Source organism: Lutra lutra, chromosome 18, assembly GCF_902655055.1.
Source record: "Lutra lutra chromosome 18, mLutLut1.2, whole genome shotgun sequence".
Classification (NCBI taxonomy): Eukaryota; Metazoa; Chordata; class Mammalia; order Carnivora; family Mustelidae; genus Lutra; species Lutra lutra.
This window is the reverse complement of record NC_062295.1, coordinates 2,382,638-2,402,247: the sequence shown is the minus strand read 5'-3', so window position 1 is coordinate 2,402,247 and position 19,610 is coordinate 2,382,638. Positions and strand designations below refer to the sequence as shown.

General features: G+C 57.9%; 2 protein-coding genes across 2 annotated transcripts; both read right to left on the bottom strand.

Annotated features, from left to right (window-relative positions):
• Nucleotides 1–983: 983 nt before the first annotated feature.
• Nucleotides 984–3,720, bottom strand: IL32 (interleukin 32). Its single transcript, XM_047713446.1, is given in 7 exon segments — nucleotides 984–1,274; nucleotides 1,277–1,382; nucleotides 1,595–1,651; nucleotides 1,836–1,863; nucleotides 2,250–2,309; nucleotides 2,465–2,503; nucleotides 3,572–3,720. Coding segments are annotated over 6 exon segments (483 nt in total). The 5' UTR covers nucleotides 2,488–2,503; nucleotides 3,572–3,720; the 3' UTR covers nucleotides 984–1,065.
• A 3,244-nt stretch (nucleotides 3,721–6,964) lies between these two features.
• On the bottom strand, nucleotides 6,965–17,007 carry MMP25 (matrix metallopeptidase 25). Its single transcript, XM_047713440.1, is given in 11 exon segments — nucleotides 6,965–8,169; nucleotides 8,318–8,440; nucleotides 8,443–8,574; nucleotides 8,669–8,821; nucleotides 8,993–9,075; nucleotides 9,243–9,327; nucleotides 9,415–9,591; nucleotides 14,395–14,687; nucleotides 14,761–14,905; nucleotides 16,338–16,470; nucleotides 16,877–17,007. Coding segments are annotated over 11 exon segments (1,689 nt in total). The 5' UTR covers nucleotides 16,970–17,007; the 3' UTR covers nucleotides 6,965–7,897.
• Between the last annotated feature and the right edge of the window lie 2,603 nt (nucleotides 17,008–19,610).

Below are 19,610 nucleotides of genomic sequence, written 5' to 3'. Positions count from 1 at the left end.
CAGACAGGAAAGGGGGATGCTGACTCAGAATGCCTCCAGTCCGGGAGGCCTCCTGTCTCCCAAGCCTCTCCCACCTTGGGCATCTTTCTCAGACAGTGGGCCCTGCCCTGGTCCCCTGCCCCAGGCGCCCATTTCCCCCTTTCTTCCAGCTCTGCTCTCAGATGCGGGGGGTGGGGGGGGTGGGGTGGGGTGTGGAGTGTGGGGAGGGTGCTGGAGTGTTTGCAGCCAGACACTCTCAGTGCAAAATCTGTGTGCCGCTGCCACAGGCAGGAAGTCCGTGGGGGTGGGGGGAAACGGGAGCGTGGGGGAAGGGAAGAGGGGTGCCTGGGTGGCTTTGTCAGTTGAGTCTCACTTTCAGATCAGCTCAGGAGCCCCCAGATTGCCCTGGGTTCCAAGCTCAGCTCAGCCGGAGTCTGCGTGACAATCAGCCTCTCCCCATACCTTCTCTCTCTCAAATCAATAAATAAATCTTAAAAAAATAAAAAAGAAAGAAATGACGAGCTGAGCTGAGCCCTTCCAGCCCGGGTCTTCTCCTCCCCCCAGGCCTTCTCTCCCCACAGTTCCTGCATTTGCAGGCCCCAGCAGCCGCAGGTCTGAGATGGGACTCCTGCCCCACCCTAAGCCACTTCTCAGCCTGGCCCAGGCAGGGGTACACCCCTCCCTCCCCTTCCCTCCCACCCTGTGCCCCAACCCTAAGGCTTCTGATCTTGGAAGGAAGACAGAGGAGCTTCTGTGGCCCAGCGCAAGGATGAAGACCAGGGTCAGGAGAAGAAACGAGGGCTGCAAGCTTGATGTCTTCAGTCCCCACCATACATCAAGCAATGCATCCACTTTCCAGTCCTCACAGCAAGTCGGTGACCAGTTGTGACCCCCCGTGTCCCATGTACAGATTAGAGAGTGGTCAGGTGGACCCAGCCCAGGTCCATGTGACACGTGCCCTGCCCCACCCCTGGGGCCCCCTGCTCCCAACGTCACAGGCACTCTGGGTTCCATGAACTTTTATTAAAACACGGGAGCCAGAGCAAGGGTCAGACCCGGAGACCAAAATTGGTCAGGGGGTTCTGGCTAGGCCTGGATGGTAAATCGCAGGGCCTGCGCCGTGAAGGAACAGAAATCCTGAAACGTGCTCCAGACGGCCTCCACCGCGCGGCAGAGGGCCCGCATGCCAGCGGCCACGGCGCGCCGTAACCAAGCCAGCAGGGCTCGCCACTTCTGCAGCAGGTAGCCCAGCAGCCTCTGAAAACACCTCAGGACCCTGTCAGAGAAGGACTCCCTGGATCCTGGCTCTTGAAGTCCTGGTCTTCAAGGAAAATGACAGGCGACCTCCGGAGCCTGGACCGCAATTCCTGCGGCACCTCAGGAAGTAACGGAGAGGAGTCCTGCCGGGACGGGGTTGGGGGACCCTTCAGGTCCTGGCCCGCACTGAGGCCTCCCCAACTTTACGAAGCCCGCGGACGGAAGCTGCCACTTTCTGCCAACAGCCCCCCGCGTCCGCTCAGCGGGCTGTGTCCTCACCTGGCTGCACCAGGATTCAGACAGACAGAACCGGTGGGGAAGGGAAGCAAGGAGGCCGCGATGGGCGCCTCACGCACTGACTGTCGTTCTGGTAGTTCAGGTCCACGGTGTTGAGCAAGACCTCGTTGACACCGTCCTGCGGAGGACCGGGGTGTGGAGGCTACGGACCTGCTCCTGCTGGCTGCTGTCTGCAGTCCCCCGTCACCTCCCTGGCTCCAGGAGCCGGGAGCCCAGACCCAGGGCCCAGGACCCCCTAACGCGACAGTGCATCGCCCCGCCCTGGGGAACCAGCTTCGGGGAGGGGCGGTGCCCGGACTCACCTCCAGCTCCCGCAGCGCTAAACCACTCCTGGTGGGGAAAAATCACGTGTTCAAAATCCTCCCAGCCCCTCCCTCGCTCAGTCTTATCCCAAGCCAGGCTCGCCAAGGCTCCCATAGCTGGGTCCTGCCCAGGGCCCTGGGGACCAGCTGTCTGGTCCCCTGCGCTGTCATGCATACGCCCAATGACTTGGACGCCTTCCTAAGCCTCCGGGGGGCCTCCGCATCCTCACCTGTGTACACACCGGCCACACAGGTGTGAACCGAGAGATGAGTGTATTGCAGGGGTCTGTCCAGTGGAGGGAATGAGCAAACCTGTGGTAGCACCTTCCTCTTCCTCCTCGCCACCATCATCGTGAAATCACCCACCCAAGCCAGACTGCAGAGAGCAGGGGAGTGGGGACACAGTGACCCAACCTGGTACTCTCCTTCTGGTTCATTCTGATGATGATTACAGTAAACGTCCACCAACCGGTGCTGTGAGCAAAGGAGAGGCAGAGGTGGGAAAGACATGCCTGATCCTACCCCCTGCTGCCCCCGGGGTCGGGACATTCCTAGTTCCATGCAGCAGAACCCAGATACCCCCCCACTCCCCACTCCCGCAACCATGCATGGAGAAGCAGGGTTCTTACCAGCTCAAGTCGTAATCCCTCATTCGGGTCTTTGTCTGACTGTGGAGGTAACAGTGATATTCAAGCTCTTATGACCTTGCCACCCCCCCCTCACATGCACACATGTGCACGCCCGCACACGTGTGCACACGTAGGAACATTGCTCCGCAGGGCGCGGAGTCGACTGTGTTACTGAAGCCCTGAGCTCTCCGTCCCGGCTGACAGTTGGCCAAGGGAGGGACTGGCAGCAGCCGGTCCTCTCCGAGGTGGCGACAGAAAGGCAGGGGCACCTGCAGACCCATCTCCCCTGCCCAGACTTGGCTTGGCTTGACCCACAGAAGTGTGATGCACCCCAGAGTCTCCCCCACGAGTCTACCTTAGGGCCAGATCTGGTTTCCAGGGCATACAGGGTCTACCAGGATTGGTGCTTCCTCTGGCCCTCTCCAGCTGCCGCACACACATGTGGGTCTACCTCCTAGAGTAACCCCTTTGTCCACAACACACACTGTTCCTCAGGACCCCTGACACACACAAACACACAGACACAGAACTGCCCCCCGTAATTTATCCCCAGACAGGAAATCTGGCCACATAACCGGTACCTGCTCTGTAAAGTGAGTAACTCAGGGATGCCTGGGTGGCTCAGTGGGTTAAGCACCTGCCTGCAGCCCAGGTCCTGATCCCGGGATCCTGGGATCAGCAGGGAGCCTGCTTCTCTCTCTGCCTCTGCCTGCCACTTCCCCTGCTTGTATGCTCTTTCTCTCTCTCTCTCTCTCTCTCTGACAAATAAATAAAATCTTTGAAAAAAAATTAATACAGTGAATGACTCAGAGCAAAAGGAGACTGTGAGGCCATTTGTCAACAAATTATTCAGAATTTCAGGAAAGTGATGGTAGAGCACTTGACCCAGCAAGCTAAGGGTCATTATGAGACTGGGGCCCTGTTGAATGGCTCAGACCCCCTACTTTGCCAGGGGGCTCCCCCATTGGCCCAGGAGAATGGGACAGAGACAGGTGCATGTGGAGGGATCCGGAGGTCCGGGGGCCGGTACAGGTGGGAGAAGGGGGACCTGCGGCATGGATATGGTATCCAGGCCTCCCCCCAACCCCCCAACTCATTCTCACTCACCTTGGAGAAGCCCATGGCTATTCAGGTCTCCAGGGGCTGTGACCTGGTGAGAGAGGAACAAGTGTATGCAGGAGTCTTCAGAGAAGCAGCCTCCCCACCACCCATGGAAAGTCTCTCTGGCTGCAGCTCCCTCCCCAGGCCTCCACCGAGCCATCACCTTCTCACAGATTCTCCCAGCTGAGGTTTCCGAGCTTTCTGCTTCTGAGAAAGAGCCACTCTTTTAAGAAGAAGGAGGGAGGAGGGAGGAGGGAGGAGGGAGGAAGTTGGAGCCCGCCCTAAAGGCAGGATGTGGGGCTGTGTGTATGTTTTACACAGAGACAGAAGCAAAAGCAAATGACAGGCAGGGAGACCCAAGGGCCTGAAAGGGGGTGGGTGGGCACAGCTTTAGCCTAAGCCCCTCCACACCCCGAGCTAGGGCAGGAATCTCAGAGACTGGAAACAGGCCCCTTCCCCAATCTCATCAGCCTGGGATGAGGGAGGGGCTGTGGGAAGTCCAGACTTGGGAAAGCACACAGAGATGTTCTCTGAACTCTGGAAAATGAAGTCATCCAGTTGGGAGGTCAAGGTCCTGAGGAATGCTGGCCAGGTCACATGGAGTGGAGTGGATCCCAGCACCAAAGTCCAGAGAAAGTTCCAAGAACCTCCCGGCTCAGGGGTAGCAGGACCTGCTGGACCCCTGGGGTGGGCCCACCAGGCAGGGCACCCATGGGGTGCCCTGCAGGGATGGCTGGAGCTGATGCCCAGCTGCCAGGGGGCAGGGTGAAGCCCTCAGGAGAGGCTGAGTGTGGCTTGCTGTCGGCCTAGGCCCGGATGACCAGGCGATCCTGAGCTCTCCTGGGGCCGAGGGATGTCATGGTCCTGCTGCCCTCAGGCACCTGAGTGTGGTGGGGCAGAGGGGGGACCTCCCAGGCGCCAGGCAGTCCTCGCAAGCACAGCTCACCCCCAGCCCCCCCTGCAACCCCGCTCTGGCGCCAAAGCTCCTCCCAGTTCAGCACAGCCTCTGTCTTTCCCCTATATGGGCGCCCGGGGCTCACACAAAAAAGTACTCAAGCCAGGGGTGCTTAAACTGCAGAAATGTATCATCTCCCACTTCTGCAGGCCCCGCCAGGACTGGATCACAAAAACCACCGTCTGCAGCCATTTTGTGTTTCGTTGCGGACTGTGCCATTTTCTTTATGGTTTTAGTGAGGAAGAATTGACATACAATTCACCCGTCCGCATGTATGATTTTCATCACCTCAAGGAGAAATCCCATACCCCTTAGCCAGAACCCCCAGATCCCAAAACCCCCCCCCCACCAGTCCCAGGCAACCCCTCATCTACTATCTGTCTCCAGATTGTCCCCATTCTGGACATTTCATATAAATGGAGTCACATGGAAATGGTCACACTACGTGACCTTTGTGTCCAGCTCCCTGCACGCAGCACAGTGTTTTCAATCCATGTTGGTGGCGACATGTATAAGAACTTCATTCCTGGGACGCTTGGGGGGCTCAGTCGGTAAGCCTCTGCCTTCTGCTCGGGTCATGATCCCAGGGTCATGGGATCGAGTCCCGCATCGGGCTCCCCGATTAGCGGGAAGCCTGCTTCTCCCTCTCCCTCAGCTGCACTCGCGCGCTCTCTCTCTCTAACAAACAAATAAAATCTTACCAAAATAGAAAAGAATTTCACTTCTTTTTTTACGGCTGAATAATATTCTGTCGCAGGAGTCTGCCACCTTACATAGCCATTCCCCTGCGGATGGGACATTCGGGTTGTTTCTACCTTTTGGCCATTATGAATTCTGTCTTTCGTGAGCACATGTGTGCAGGTTTCTGTAGACAGGTTTTTCCTTCTGTTGGGTAGACACCTAGGAGAGGAATGTCTGACTCATGGTAACTGTTTCAAAGTTACTGCACCGTTTTATACCCCAGCAGCAGCAGGAGAGGGTTCCGGTCCCTCCAGCACTTACGATGATGCTGTTTTGAGTTCAGCCACCGAAGCGGGTGTGAAATAGCCCCCCGCCGTGTGGTCTGCAGTTGCTTTCCACCTTAGGACGAGTGACCTAGAGCAGCTCTCAGGTGCTTGCTGACCACTGGGCATCTTCCTTGGAGGAGTGTCTATTCTGATTCTCTGCCCCTTTTAAACGGGGTTATTACCCTTCTTGCAATGACATTGTAATTAAGAGTATGTTATATATTCTGGATACAAGTCTCTTTTCACATATGTCCTTCGCAAATGTGGTCTCCCATTTTGTGGGTGGTCTTTTCATTCCTTATGGTGTCCTTTGAAGCACAGATGGGACCATGCCATTAAAAATAAATAAAACTAATAATTTTTGGGGCGCCTGGGTGGCTCAGTGGGTTAAAGCCTCTGCCTTCGGCTCAGGTCATGATCTCAGGGTCCTGGGATCGAGCCCCGCATCGGGCTCTCTGCTCCGCAGGGAGTCTGCTTCCTCTTCTCTCTCTGCCTGCTTCTCTGCCTACTTGTGATTTCCGTCAAATAAATAAGATCTTAAAAAAAAAAAACTAATAATTTGATGTGGCATTTTCCTGAAGTATACTTAATATATTTTTAAAAGCTAGAGAAGTTTCCACAGAGCAATGATAGCACAGATTTCACCTTGGACACTGGTCCTCTGAGCTCCCCTGACCGACTTTTGGGTTCCCCTCTCTGCTTTCTTCTCCCACTCATTCTCTCTCCATCTGCTGCCCCACTGCCCATCAACTCTGAACCTCACCTTCGTCTACAAAACAGAGTGAGATTCAGGTCTATCAAGCTCTTGTGGCCAAACTCATGCCAGGTCCATCTGTGCTCAGAAGCAATGAAGGGCTTTCATTTTCTTTGTCCTCCTGTACGGGGGGCTCGTAAGATTTTAAAATACAAGTTTCCTCCTCCACCTATTTTGAAAGGATCCTGACAGGGGCCTGGACTTCTGGATTTCCGGCAGCTTAGGATCCAGGTCATGGACTGGTTGAAGGCCTCTGGTTGTTACCCTCCTACTGGTCACCTCGTTGCCGCCCCCCCCCGCCCCCCCCCCCCCCCCCCACTGACTGACAGGCAGGCACCCTCCCTGCATTCCGGGACTTCCGCCCTCAGCCCCCACCCCGGGCAGCCCTGCGGGCTGGAGGGCAACCCAAGAAATGGTGCCTAAGTGCCCTCACCCATAGACCAGGGCCATCAATCTGACTCCACTGGGAATGTCAAGAGCTTGGCCCCTAGGAGGGAGAACATGGCAGAGACACAGGAGAACCACAGGACAGGGTTCCCAGCTCCCTTGCCCGCCCCCAAGCTTACTCAAATGCAGACTTTTTCAAGGTGAGGGTGTGAGGTCTGCAAGTTTGTTTTTGTTCGTCTGTTTCATTCATGTTTTTTGAGGTCTGCGTTTTTCGGTTGTTGGGGGTTTTTTTGAGACTGCGTCTTTAAGTTCCCTAGGTGATTCGGATGTAGAATATTCCGGAAGTATAGCTCCAGAGGCACTGATTTAGATCCTGAATTCTGCGGGGAGTTGTGGCGGGGGTGAGTGAGGTGGCCCACCCACTTATCACCCAGAAGTGCTGCGGAAGCAGTGCCCTGGACTGAGGGGAGCTAAGCCCACACCGCACAGAGCTGAGGAGAATCCCAGAGTTCTCCGTGAGGGAAGTGGCAGACACTCCGGTGTGGAGGCACACGGAGGGTATTTGTAGGGCCAGGAGGGTGTTCTGTTGAGCGGGGACAGTACTGGGTACAGAGTGGTGACCAGAAAGCAGGTGCATGGGGCTTAGGTTGTGGAGGGTCGCCTGGGTGGCCACTGATATCACCCAAGATACACCCACGTGTGCTCAGGGGTAGTTTCAGGGCTGGGTCTGGGGTCTCCAACCCTGTGGCATTGACCAGTGTCTTGGAAGCGGGACAGAGTGGGACATTCCTGGGAAACTCCGAGCAGCCGGTGGAGACAGAGGCAGGGGTTCAGTTTCCCAGTCAGGCCGTTCCTCCAAAGCCCGAACAGCCCAGAGCTGCTCCTGAGAGCCGCTGTCGCCCTGGAGCGGGTGGTTAAGGCTTCCCTCCACGGCAGCTGCGCTCTAAGAAACACCAGCTATTCCGGGAAGAGGAGCGTCCGGTGGGAGGAGAGCGCACTGGTACCCCTGCAACCGCGCCGGTGGGGCAGGGGAGGCGACGCCGTACACCTGATCTGCCCAGTCTAAGCGCCAGCTCTTTCTCCCCCGTCTCCAAGGCTTAGCTCCAACCACATGCTCCCAGCTGCCTCCCGCAGAGTCCCGCACCTGGGAAGAGAGGATGCACCTCCGCAGGGACTCAGGACCACCCCCCAAACACACACACAGACCCGCAGTGGGAGACCCGTCCCCCTTAAGGGGAGGCGATGCCGCCCACCAGCAGGGCCAGAAGGGACAGCAGGAAGGACAGCGACGGCCTCCCTGAGGCCTCATTGATTTCGCAAGAGCAATCGCAGGTCCCGGGTTCCACGGTCGCTTTGGGGGGCCTGGGGGCATGTGGACCGGCGCTGGGGACCGGGCAGTCCAGCCACTTGGGGCCCATGGGCTGGGGGGAGTCAGGCTCGGCCTTGACGCTGCCCTTGGGAAAGCGCCAGTAGTGGGCGCCCTTGAAGAAGTAGGTGTCACCTGCACGGGAGAAAGGAGACACTTCGGGGGCCGGTCCAGGCTGCTTCTCCCACGACGCCGCGTCTCTCCCGAGAGCTCCCCGAAAACCCCAGGATGACCCCTCTCCGCGTGCCCAGGGCCTCCAGCCCCTCCCAGCACCCTCTCCCACCTGAGTTGCTGACGCTGACATCGTCCGGGGCGTGAGGCGCCCCTTCCCAAAGACTCAGGTCGCGGGGGTAGCCGGGGTCTGGGCGCGCCGCCGCCTCGTCGTAGCGCCAGTAGCGCCGGCCCGGATCAGGTAGGTCTTCCCGTTCAGCGGCCACGAGAACACGGCGTCCACCTCCTCTCCCGCCGGCAGCCCCAGCTCGGTGAGCGGCCGCGGGGCGCCCTCCAGCTGCCGGTCCTGGAACACCCAGAACTGGGGGCCTGCGGGGCGGGGGCGGGGAGGGCCGAGCAGGTGAGCAGGTGCGCCCCGCCCCCATCCCGCGCGGGCCCCAGCGCTGTCCCGGCCCCCACTCACCGCTGAACAGCAGGATGCGGCCGTCGGGATGCCGGGCGTAGGCGGCCTGGATGACCTTCACCTCCGCGGGCAGCCCCTCCCAGAAGCGGTGGAGCCGCGCGGGCCGGGGGGACACCAGCTGGCCCGAGGGCTGCAGGCGCCAGAACCAGGGGCCTGTGGTGGGAAAGGGGCGGGCGTGGGGGCATGAGACGGCAACAGATCTCCCTCCCGGCGCGTGGCTCGGGTACAGTGGCCTTGCTTTGTGGTTTTAGCCTTTAAAGTGCAGCATCCTGGGGGGGCGAACCCAACTCTGTGGGGTCGGGAGATCCGGAGTGACTGACTCACCTTTGAAGAAGAATATCTCACCACGGATGTTAGCAATGGCGTCGAAATTGCCGTCACATCGGTCGGGGACGGGAAGAGAGGGGCTAGGGAGGAAAGGAGAGGTGAGCAGAGAGGGTTCGGGGCTCCTGGTCTGTTGGCTTAACTGTTAGGACAGTCCTATGGGTTAGGGACGCTCACTACGCCCATCTCACCAAGGACCACCCTGAGGTTAGGGACTTCACCCTGGGTGGTGCAGCTGGAGGGGACTCACCTGTCCGGAGGCAGGGCAGGGGGCGGGGGAGCAGGGGCCAGGGGTTTCCTTGTGGGCTTATCGTAGGGGGTTTCGGGCACCTTCCCTGTGGAGAGAAAGTCAGCAAGGCCTGAGTTTCCTGCCCTGCTGCAGCGGAGGCCGCAGGCAGAGCACCCCTCTCCCGCCCCCATACCGTAGAGCTGCTGCAGGCCTTCGCGGTCGTCCTGGGACAGGCGGTACTTGTGGGGTTCGCCAACCGGGCCCTGGTAGAAGGGCCTCATAATGGAGTTGGGTGCTGAGGAGTGGCCCAGGCCCAGGGCGTGGCCAAACTCATGGACAGCCACAGCGAACAGGTCAGTCCCCTCGCCATCTGGGGAAGGAGGGAACTTGGACTAGACCTGTGACCCTCCCCCACACCAGGAAGGGAGGCAGCCTGGAAGCCCCTGGAGTGGGGCCTGCCTGGCAGAAGGGAGCAACCAGGAGACTCTCCAGAGATGGCTGTCCCCAGACCCTTCCGCGAGCCATTCTGTCCTTCTTGGTCCTTCTTGTGTGTGTTCACTTATTTGGTAGATTTTTTTTTTTTAGTAGCCTTATTTGGCAGTTCTGGAAACTTGGGTACCAGGCTGAAGAGACCCACGGAAGAGGTTAGGGAAGGGGCAGGAGGAGACAGTCTAGACAGAGGAAGCCGGACCCCAGGCAGGGAAGCCTGTCCATAAGGAACACTCTGGGGGAAACAGGAACATAGGGATGCATTTCTCTCTCTCTTTCTCTCTCTCTCTCTCTCAGAAGCCCCAGTCCCTGGAGTTTCCCTCCTCTCGGCTTGTCTGTGGTCAGAACTCCTCTCCCATGGTCTCCTCAGCCTCTGTCATCAAGACCTTCACCCCGCTCCCACCCCCATGGCACTCCCCGTCTTCCCATGCGCACCGTCCAGCGCCCCCACCCCCTCAGTCCTCTGTCACCCTCCCCTATCTCCCCCTTCCCACAGCCTCCACCCTTCCCCTGCCTCCCCAGGGTCCCAGCTGCCTTCCTGCCTCTACAGTCCATCCACCTCCTCGGGCAGGCACTCTCAGACTACAGCCTGCTGGCCCTGGCAGCCAGTCTCGTACCCAGCCTCTCTGACCACAGCCTCTTCCTTGGGGACCAGCCTGGGCGCCAGGATGAGCCTCTTCACGCTCCCAGTTGCTGGCCAAATCCCAGCTCCTCATCGATCCGCGGGCCAGCTCCTGCTCCCACCGCTGAGAGGCCAAGAGACCATGACAGCAAGATGGCAAGAGAGGCAAGCAGCCACCCAAGGAGGCACGATGTCCACAGATGCTGATCTACTGCATGTAAATCTCTAACTCGGGCCGTGCTGCTGAAAGTGGGTTTATTGGAAGGGACCTGGTGATCCGAAAAGCAAATTTCTCTCAACCCCTAAGGGCTTCTGGATGAGAGTATAAGAAAGAAATGGGTGAGCAAGTCTTAAGAAGAGCAGTGAGTACTTCCCTACATTTTCCTCTCATAAAACCTCTTCTTCCTGTCCTCATTTGATGGGTGGGAAACTGAGGCACAGGGAGGTCAAGTCCAATGACAGTATAGCCAAGTCCTCTGCCTACATCGTGCTGCCTTTCAGCAGTGACTTCAGATGGTCTGGGTCAAATTGCACAGGTACTGAAGGATTTTGTTGGCTGTGGGTTTCTTATTTGCCCTGGAGCCTTTTTCTGAGAAATGGGAGGAAGTTTGGTGTCCACATCAAGTAGATGTCCTTCTTCCCTCACCTCACCCCTCCTATCCCTGCCTTGCTTCTCCTTTGGCCACACCCTTCCTTGCACCTTCCCCTGCTTTGCAGCTGGGGGAAGACACACCACTGCAGCCCCAGCATGAGATCCCGGGTGGCCTTTCTTCGGGGTCCTCGACACCTCCGCTCAGCTCTCCTCTAGACCTCAATGGACAGCTCCTCTTTGCTCTCCACTAGCCTGAATGCCAGGCACACGGCCCCTCAGGCTGCACCCTAGCTCTGGCCCCCAACTCTTAGGTGACAAATGCTGACAAATGTGTTTCCTATTTCATCAAGACAGGCCATCCGATGTAATCTGTAACTTCCTGTGTGTCTGGGCAGACAGCTCCACCTCCCCCACGCTCACCTCCTGCCCTGTCCTGTCCTATGCAAGGACCTCGATTCACTTACCTCCAAAAGGTTAAGGACAATGCCCCACCCATCCCTCCATCCATCCCTGCATCCATGTGTCTAAGGATGTCTATGTCTATCCATCCTTCCATTCATGCATGCATCCATCCATCCACCTGTCCATACATCCATCTACCCATCCATTTGTCCATCCATCCATCAATCTATCCATCCATCCATCCACTTGTCCATCCATCCTTCCTTCCATTCATGCATGCATGCATTCATCCATCCACCTGTCCATCCATCCATCCATCCATCCATCCACTGTCCATCCATCCATCAATCTATCCATCCACCCATCCACTTGTCCATCCATCCATCCTTCCATTCATGCATGCATGCATCCATCCATCCACCTGTCCATCCATCCATCCATCAATCTATCCATCCATCCATCCACTTGTCCATCCATCCATCAATCCATCCATCCATCCATCCATCCATCCACCTGTCCATCCATCCATCCATTCATCCACTTGTCCATCCATCCATCAATCTATCCATCTGTCCATCCACTTGTCCATCCATCCATCAATCCATCCATCCATCCATCCATCCATCCATCCATCCATCCATCCACTTGTCCATCCATCCATCCATCCATCCACCTATCCATCCATCAATCTATCCATGCATGAATCCATTCATCCATTCCCCATCTCTTTCTTTCTGTTGGCTCACCCAACATCACAAAGTGCTCAAGTCTCCCTCATCCTAAGCCACCCCAGTACCTATCTGCCCCCCTCCACCCCCCTGACCTTCCCTAGCAAGTTCTGTGGTCAGTGGTCTAAACTCAGTCTTCACTTCCTTAGCCCCTCTCACGCCTCACTTCATGCTGGTCAGGACTCCTCCCCCACCCGCCAAGTCTGTAGGCACCAAGGTCACTTTGTCCATAGATGATCAAATCCAGGCCCATGTAACATTCTGGCCTGGTTGTTGCCCTGCCCACTGCTGCCTGAGTCCCTTGTCACTCTCATTCCTGGTCACCTGTGGACCTGTTCTTTCTCCATTTCCCTTGGTTCCTCCTCTCTTTCTCTCCTCCCCTTCACTGTGGGGCTCTCCACAGCTCTGTGCTTGACCTTCACATCCTACACTCCCGTCCCGGAACCTTACCAACCTCTGAATGCCACCAGGCCAGCTCATAGCAGCTGGCTGCGAGTGGAGTGCTACTGTGTGCAGGGCTCGTGCTGACAGCTATAGGGGAAGTACAAGCCCACCTGCCAGCAGGCACTATTATAATCCCCATTTCTCAGATGACGACACTGAGCCCTGACCGGAGTTCGCTTCTAGCCAGTGTGCTTAAATGCTGCGTTATACAACCTCACTTCTGTGGATGCTATGGGCACCTCGTCCAAGTCAGAGCCTGTGTGTCCCTCTCCCGGATGCCCCCTCCCCTGGAAAATGGCTCTCCCTCCTGGCCAGCCTCCCTGCTGTGGTCACAGCCACAGCTTGCAGAGTGACTAGAAGACCTGGACCCCTGGCCTCCAGGCGGGACCAGCAATATGGGTCAGGCTGCTCTCAGCTGAGACCGCATCCTGACTTAGCTGCTTTCCCCAGCCTGCTTTTATTTCCCTTTCCCCCGAGAACATACCCTGAGAAACTGCTTGCACAAGAACTTTCATCTTGAGCTGTGCTAATGGGGAACCTGACCCAAGTCTGAGAAGTCCCAGTTCTAGAGCAAGACACTTGACCATGAAAGCATCACCCACATTGAATAGCCCATAAGGGCAGCCAATACACAGCCAACCTGAACTCCCCTCTGCCTTCTGAGAGCCTGCCCTTCCTCCTCCAGGGGCCCCTGAACCATCACCCCTTCCTCCCACCCCCTCTGCCACCAGGGTTCAGTTAGACCCCACTCTTTGCCCATCCCGACTCAACTGTCCTCTGACTCCCATCACCATCTTTCTGGACCCTGCAGCCAGGGGCATTTCCAGAATGCCAGACCTACCATGGCTCCCATTCCCTTCCCCATCCTCCCCATTCTGTCCCTGTGCTTCCAAGACCCTCTGTGTTATGAGACACACCATCCATCCGTCCTCTACAGCCTGCCTCCCAACACCGTATTTCAAACTCCCAGCCCCAGATGGCCCCCTGTGCCCCTCCCACTGACGACCTGGACTCAGCAAGCTCACTGACTTGCTCTTTTCTCTGCGTCCTCCCCGTAGCCCCCTACACCCTGGGGGAACAGGACCTCATGTGCTAGTTGGCCCTCAGTATACATATGCGGGATGAACAAAGTCACCACTTCTAGGAAGCCCTGTCAGTCAAAGGCTTTGGGTAGGCCTCTCTTCTGAGCATCGGAGGCTAGAGGACTTCCTCTGCTAGGATTCCCCCAAGTTGCATCATCGTGTGTAGCAACTGCCGGTTACTATTCTGACTCAGCTGCTGGAAGGAGCTGTTTTCATCTCTTTAAGTCTGCAGCTCAGGGCTGGGACGCCTGAGAAGCCTCAGTGATGGGTGATTTTCCGTGTCAACTTAGCCAGACTAGGGTGCCCAGTGGTTTAGTTAAACACCAGTGTAGATGCTGTCGTGTAGGTTATTTTGTAGACATGATTAACATCTACAATCAGTGGACTGTAAGTAAAGCAGATTGTGGGCCATGGTGGGTGGGCCTTGTCTAAGCAGTTGAAGGCCCTAAGACCAAAATCTGAGGTTTCCCAGAAAGAAAGGAATTCTGCCTCCAGATTGCAACACAGAAATCACACCTGAGCTTCCAGCCACCTGGCTTGCTCTGCAGATATCAGACCCAGGACTGCAGCACCAACTCTCACTTGAATTCCCAGTCTTGCGTGCCTGTCCTACAGATTTTGGGTTTGCTGGCCTCCATAATGCCGTGAGCCAATTCCTTGAAATAAATCACTGTGCACGCACACACACACAACCTACTGGTTCTGTTTCTCTGGAGAAGCCCAATCGCTACAGTCTCCATCAATACATGTGATTGAAATCGAATACTTAAAGACAGACCTGGGGAGAGGATGTCTCAGAATAGGGAGATCATACCTTTTGAGCCGTAAGTCCAGGTCTCCTCATCATCAAAATGAGTGTCACCAGAGATGGGATGCTCCCCGGGGAAGAAGGCGTGGGCGAGGGTACCTCCGTGCCCGTCGAAGGGATAACTGTCCTGGTGATATGCCCGGGCGAAGTCGATGAGGATGTCGGGCTCTGTTGGGTCCTGAGAAACCAGCTCCTGGAATCTGAGGCCTGACTCAATGCCCCAGGTGCTCAGGGCATGGTGCATGAGGGTCCGCACTGTCTCCGCGGTCAGTGCTGAGTTCTGGGGGAAGGAGCGAACCCTGGGGAGACAGAAGGCAGCTGTTCCACACTGGGCCCAGCAGGCAGGCGGGCAGGGTACGTCCCAGAACCTACCTCCATGTTAGGGTTCGCTTCTCCCACTTGCTGTTGCTCAGAGCGTATCGGCGCCGGCGCCGGCGGCGCCTGACCAGCTCAGCCACCCCCAGCACATCGGGCAGGGAGCAGCGGGGCCTCTGCATGGTGGCCACCGTCACGCGGTCTGGGAGAGAGGGTGTGGGGGGAAGGGGATCAGCAGTAGGACAACCTGCTCTACCCCGTTGTCTACCTGGTAGCTACCAGCTAACTTTCTACGTGGACACACTGAGGCTTGGAGACGTTAAACAACTTGCCCCAGGAGGCCCCATGGCTTGGATGTGAGCATGGGCTCTCCAGGACTGGTAGCCAGCTCGGGTCAAATTAGGACTCTACTCTTCAGGGCAGTGTCACCCTCTTTACTGAGCCCTGGACGGACTGGCTGCCTCCATGTGGTGATCAGATCTGGGATGTGGGGCTCCTGCTTCCCTGGGCCCCGGTGCCTGACTCTGGAGAAAGGAGCCCCGGGGCTGCATGAGGATTCCTCTCATCGAGGCCGGAGCCCCTTGGAACGTTGCTCATCCATACCTCACACTCTAGGTCCCTAGTCCTCACCACACATCCTAAAGTCCAAAGCCCCCAGGTTTTGGGGTCTCCAGTCTCCCAGATTAGATCTGCCTGGAATCCCCTTTCCTAGCTCAGCTCCCTTCCCAGCTGTCCCCCCATCTTCAAATGAAGATCAAACCTCACCTCATTGGTTGAGGTGACAAAAAGTATCCAGTGGACAGGACAGAGAAAGGTCCTACCTCCCTTGTAGCTCACCAGCATCCCCCAAGTTCTCTCTTCCCTGCTCAGCGCTACCTCCAAAATATGTACCCTGGATTCAATTGCCTCCTTCCTGGTCTCCACTCCCACCCTCCGGTCTCCACTCCCACCCTCCAGTCTCCATCAGCAAGCAGAGGAAGCTTCAACTGTAAAGCCAATCCAATGGCCTCCCTCCTTCAAACCCTCCAGTGGTTTATCATGCTTGTAATCAATCCCAAACACCTTTCAACCATCGCCCCCCCCCCCCCCCAATTCCCAGTCAGGTTCTTGCTTAACTTTTTAATCCTCTTCTTGTCACAGGTACACCAGCTTGAGCCTACCACAGGGTCTTTGCACTTCCCCCCAGGACACTCTTCTCCCACATCTTCCCATGGCTGGCTCCTTCTACTTGCATCTTATGAGTTCTTTATGTCATGTGAGCTCCTCTCAACCCACGACACCTTCCAGAGTGATCTGCCCTGACTAGCATTTTATCTTCTTCAAAACACGAATAACTAACTGAAATTATCTCGCATAAGTTTGTTCTCGAACTGTATGTGTGAGTCCCATGAGAGCAGGGACCTTTTCTGCTTTGTTCATCACTGCACCAGCAGAGCCTGAAATGGCCTTACATGTAAGAGATTCTTAGTAAATACTTTTTGAAAAAGGAATGCCTGAGAATCTCATGGGTTTGGCCCCAAGACCAGCGTTTCATAGATCCTGTGATTCAGGTGCAAGCTGAGGTTTAGCTACTGCTGGCTAATGGTCAGGCTGGGTGCAGAGGCAGAGCTGGGGAGGGGTGGGGGTCTACCTACCCAGGATGCCTGTCTCAGGTAGGCCAGCAAACCTCTGCATGACCTTGATAGCATCCCTCAGCTTTGCAGGGCTCTGCAGCTGGGCTTGGGCAGGGTGGGGTGGTGGCAGATAGCCATAGCGGGTCAGCCAGTCCTAGACCAAAGGAGGGAACAGGTGAAGCGGAGTGAGTGGGAGAGACACCCCCTTCCTACCACCATTCTGGAAGCCCCCCGCCTTGCCCCACATCCGGGCATCCGGAGCACAGGGGGGCCCAGCTGTCCCCAGGTGACCGCCTGTTGTCTATCTCAAAGCCCAAGCTCTCCAGCCCTGGGTTGTGTCCGCCCCAACAGTCCTGTCCTCCACCTCCCCATCCCTACCCCTCAACAGATCTTCAAATCCCAGCCCCCAAACAGATGGGGCCAAGAATCTGGGTTCCCCAGACCCCATCCCCAGTCACTCTTTGGCAACTGAATCAGCCCCCAGCCTAGTCCGGACCCCACCCCCACCCCGCAGATCCCAGGAGCGTGAAGACACCCCCCCCCCCCCCCCCCGCACTCACCACTCCCAAGCTCACGTCCAGCGCGGAGGGCTCCGGGGCGCTCACCGGCGACGGCGGCAGCAGCGGGAGCAGCAGCGCCAGGAGCCGGAGCATGCCCGCGGGGCTCGAGGGGGTCTGCCCAGGGCCGCTCTGGGGACCTACGCTAGGGGGTCTGGGGCCCGGAGAGGCTCGGGGAACCCCGCGCGAGGTAGGAGGGGTGGGCTGGAGCTCCCGGGGCCGCGCTGCGCGCCCGGGGTTCCTGGGAGGCACGACTCGAGGCACCCAGAGACGTCCCGCGGGGGGCCCAGGTGGGCCGGGTGGCCGGGGGTCCCGGGAGGGTGGAGAAGGCGCGGGAGGGGCCGGAGGTGCAGGCTCCGGGTGCGCGGCGGCGGCTTCTGGGTCCTCCGCCGGCTCCTCAGGACCCCGCGCGGCACCGGCGGCCCCTCCCTCCGGGCGGGGCAGGACGGCCGCAGCCGTTGAGCGGTAGCGACCCGGCGAGGCCAGTGGCCCAGCCTTCAGACGCCCAGTGAGCAGGGGGGAGCCGGCTTCTTAGACCGCGGGCGGCGCCGGTGAGGGGCGGCGAGGAACCCCCGCCGAGCGCCCCCGCCTCCCGTCCCCGGCCGCGCCCGCAAGTTTCTCTTCCCAGAATCCGGCTCCCCCGGGACTCTCCGCCGCACGGCTCGTTTCTGCTTTCTCCACCGCGCGCAGCCGGGCGGGTGAGGGAGACTCCGGGGCGCCCCTCCCCACGCCGCCCCTGCCGGAGACGCCGAGGCCCGCCGCCAGAGGCTGGGACGCTTCCACTCTCCGCGGTGTCCAGGGCCGGCTCCCCGCCTGGCTCCGCTGGCGCCCCGGCGTGTCCGCTGCCGCTGCCGGGGCTCGGCGCCTTCACTCCCCGAGCCCCGTGGGCTGCGCGGGGGCTCTGCGTCCGCGGGCCGGGGTCCGGGCCTCCCGGAGACGGCGCCCACTCCCGCTGGTGTTAGCCGTGCAAGACCGGCGCCCCGCGCGCAGAGGCTGGAGCTGCAGCCCAGGGCCGGACGCGCAGCGCGGAGGAGGGGGTGAACGGGAGCGGATCCGACAGAGACCTGGGGACCCGCAGAGCCACGCCTCACCCCGCCGGGGAAGCCCAGGGCTACAAGGCGGTGCCGCAGGAGACGGATGGGGAGGAATGGGGCGGGGGAGGGGACTTCCCGGCGAGGGGCGAAGGGCGTGCGGGTCCCACCGCTCTGTCTCTGCAGCAGGGCAGCGATGGGCGCCCTGTGGCTTAGATAAAGTAAATAACGAGCAGGATGAGCGAGCTCCAGATACAAACTAAAACACAGAAATCCTGTATGCGTCCCCGCCAGCTGCGCTAACAAACCACCGCGGACCGGGTGCCGGAAACAACACGAATTTATTTCTGGAGGCTGGACGGCCATGACCCAGGTGCCGGCAAGGTCTGATCTTCCGGCCAGTTCAGTCCCTCCGCTGGGCTTGCAGGTGGCTGCCCCGGGCTCCTGCTCACCTGGTCTTCCCTCTGCGCCTGACAGCCCTGGCCCACATCTCCTCTCACCGTTAAGGGCACAGTCAGGCCACCCTCACGGCCTCGTTTTGCCTTCTTGTCGCCTTTGGAAAGGCCCTGCCTCTCAGAACAGTCACAGGCTGAGATCCTAGGGATGAGGACCTCGACACCGCGGCTGGGGGGTGTGGGGTGAGAACACAGCACAGTCCGTGGTCAATCCCAAGTGCAACGAAAGCCTGCACTTCCCCTTCCCAGCTTCTCCTTGACCCTCCAACTCCTACCCCACTCAGGAGGCTTCCGACACCAACTGTGTGTTGGGTTTTCCCCAAAGCAAAACATTATTTGGGACAGGGGCTGAGTGATTCCTGTTCCTGTGGTGCTGGATGTTACCACCCAGAAACCTTCCAAAGCCCAAACTCTGGAGAGTTTTATGGAGGCTTGTCACATAGGCACGCTCAACTAATAATTCAATCTCTGGTCCCTCTTCCCTCCCTGGGTGATGGGAGATGGGGCTGAATTTCCAGGTTTCCAGTCATGGGTTGGTCATTTAGCCTCTGTCCAGGAGCTCTCCGGGAGTCACCTCCTTAGAGTAAGACACTCCCATCTCCCAGGAAATTCCAAGGGATTTAGGAGCCCAGTGTCGGAACTGGGGTCAAAGAGCAAATGTTAGAACAGAAGATGCTTTTAGTGCTCTTACCTTTTAGGAAATTACAGGAGATTTAAGACCTCTGTGCTAAGACCCATATATGTATTTTCTTCTGTTATTTCTCTCTCTCTCTCTCTCTGTCACACACACACACACCCCTAGCCTCTGGCCACACGACCCCTTGCAGCAAAATGATAGTACAGCACATTACTAGTATCCCATCCAGTTCTTGGGAACCATTCCAGTCCATCGTTCTCTTGCATGAAAACATCTCTCAGGGTGAGGCCGGTCACCGGGTTTGAAGTCCTCTCCTCGATCTGGTCAAGGTGCAGAAGCAGGAGTAGTCTCAGCACATGCATGGTTTTGCTTCGCCCTTATGGACATCCAGTATAATTGAGCTAAGACAACAACAACATCTCTTGCTCAGAGCCTCCTTGGAGGGGTTCATGGGGCGCTGGATTTCCCTTACGACATAACTCATTTAGTCATTACTTTACATCCCCATCCGTGCCCCCCACCCCGTTTTAGACAACCAATGCTTTAATTGCCTCTCCCAATTCTCTACCAAACCAGTCTCCGAGGAGGATATCTCTTTGCCCTCTCTAGGACAT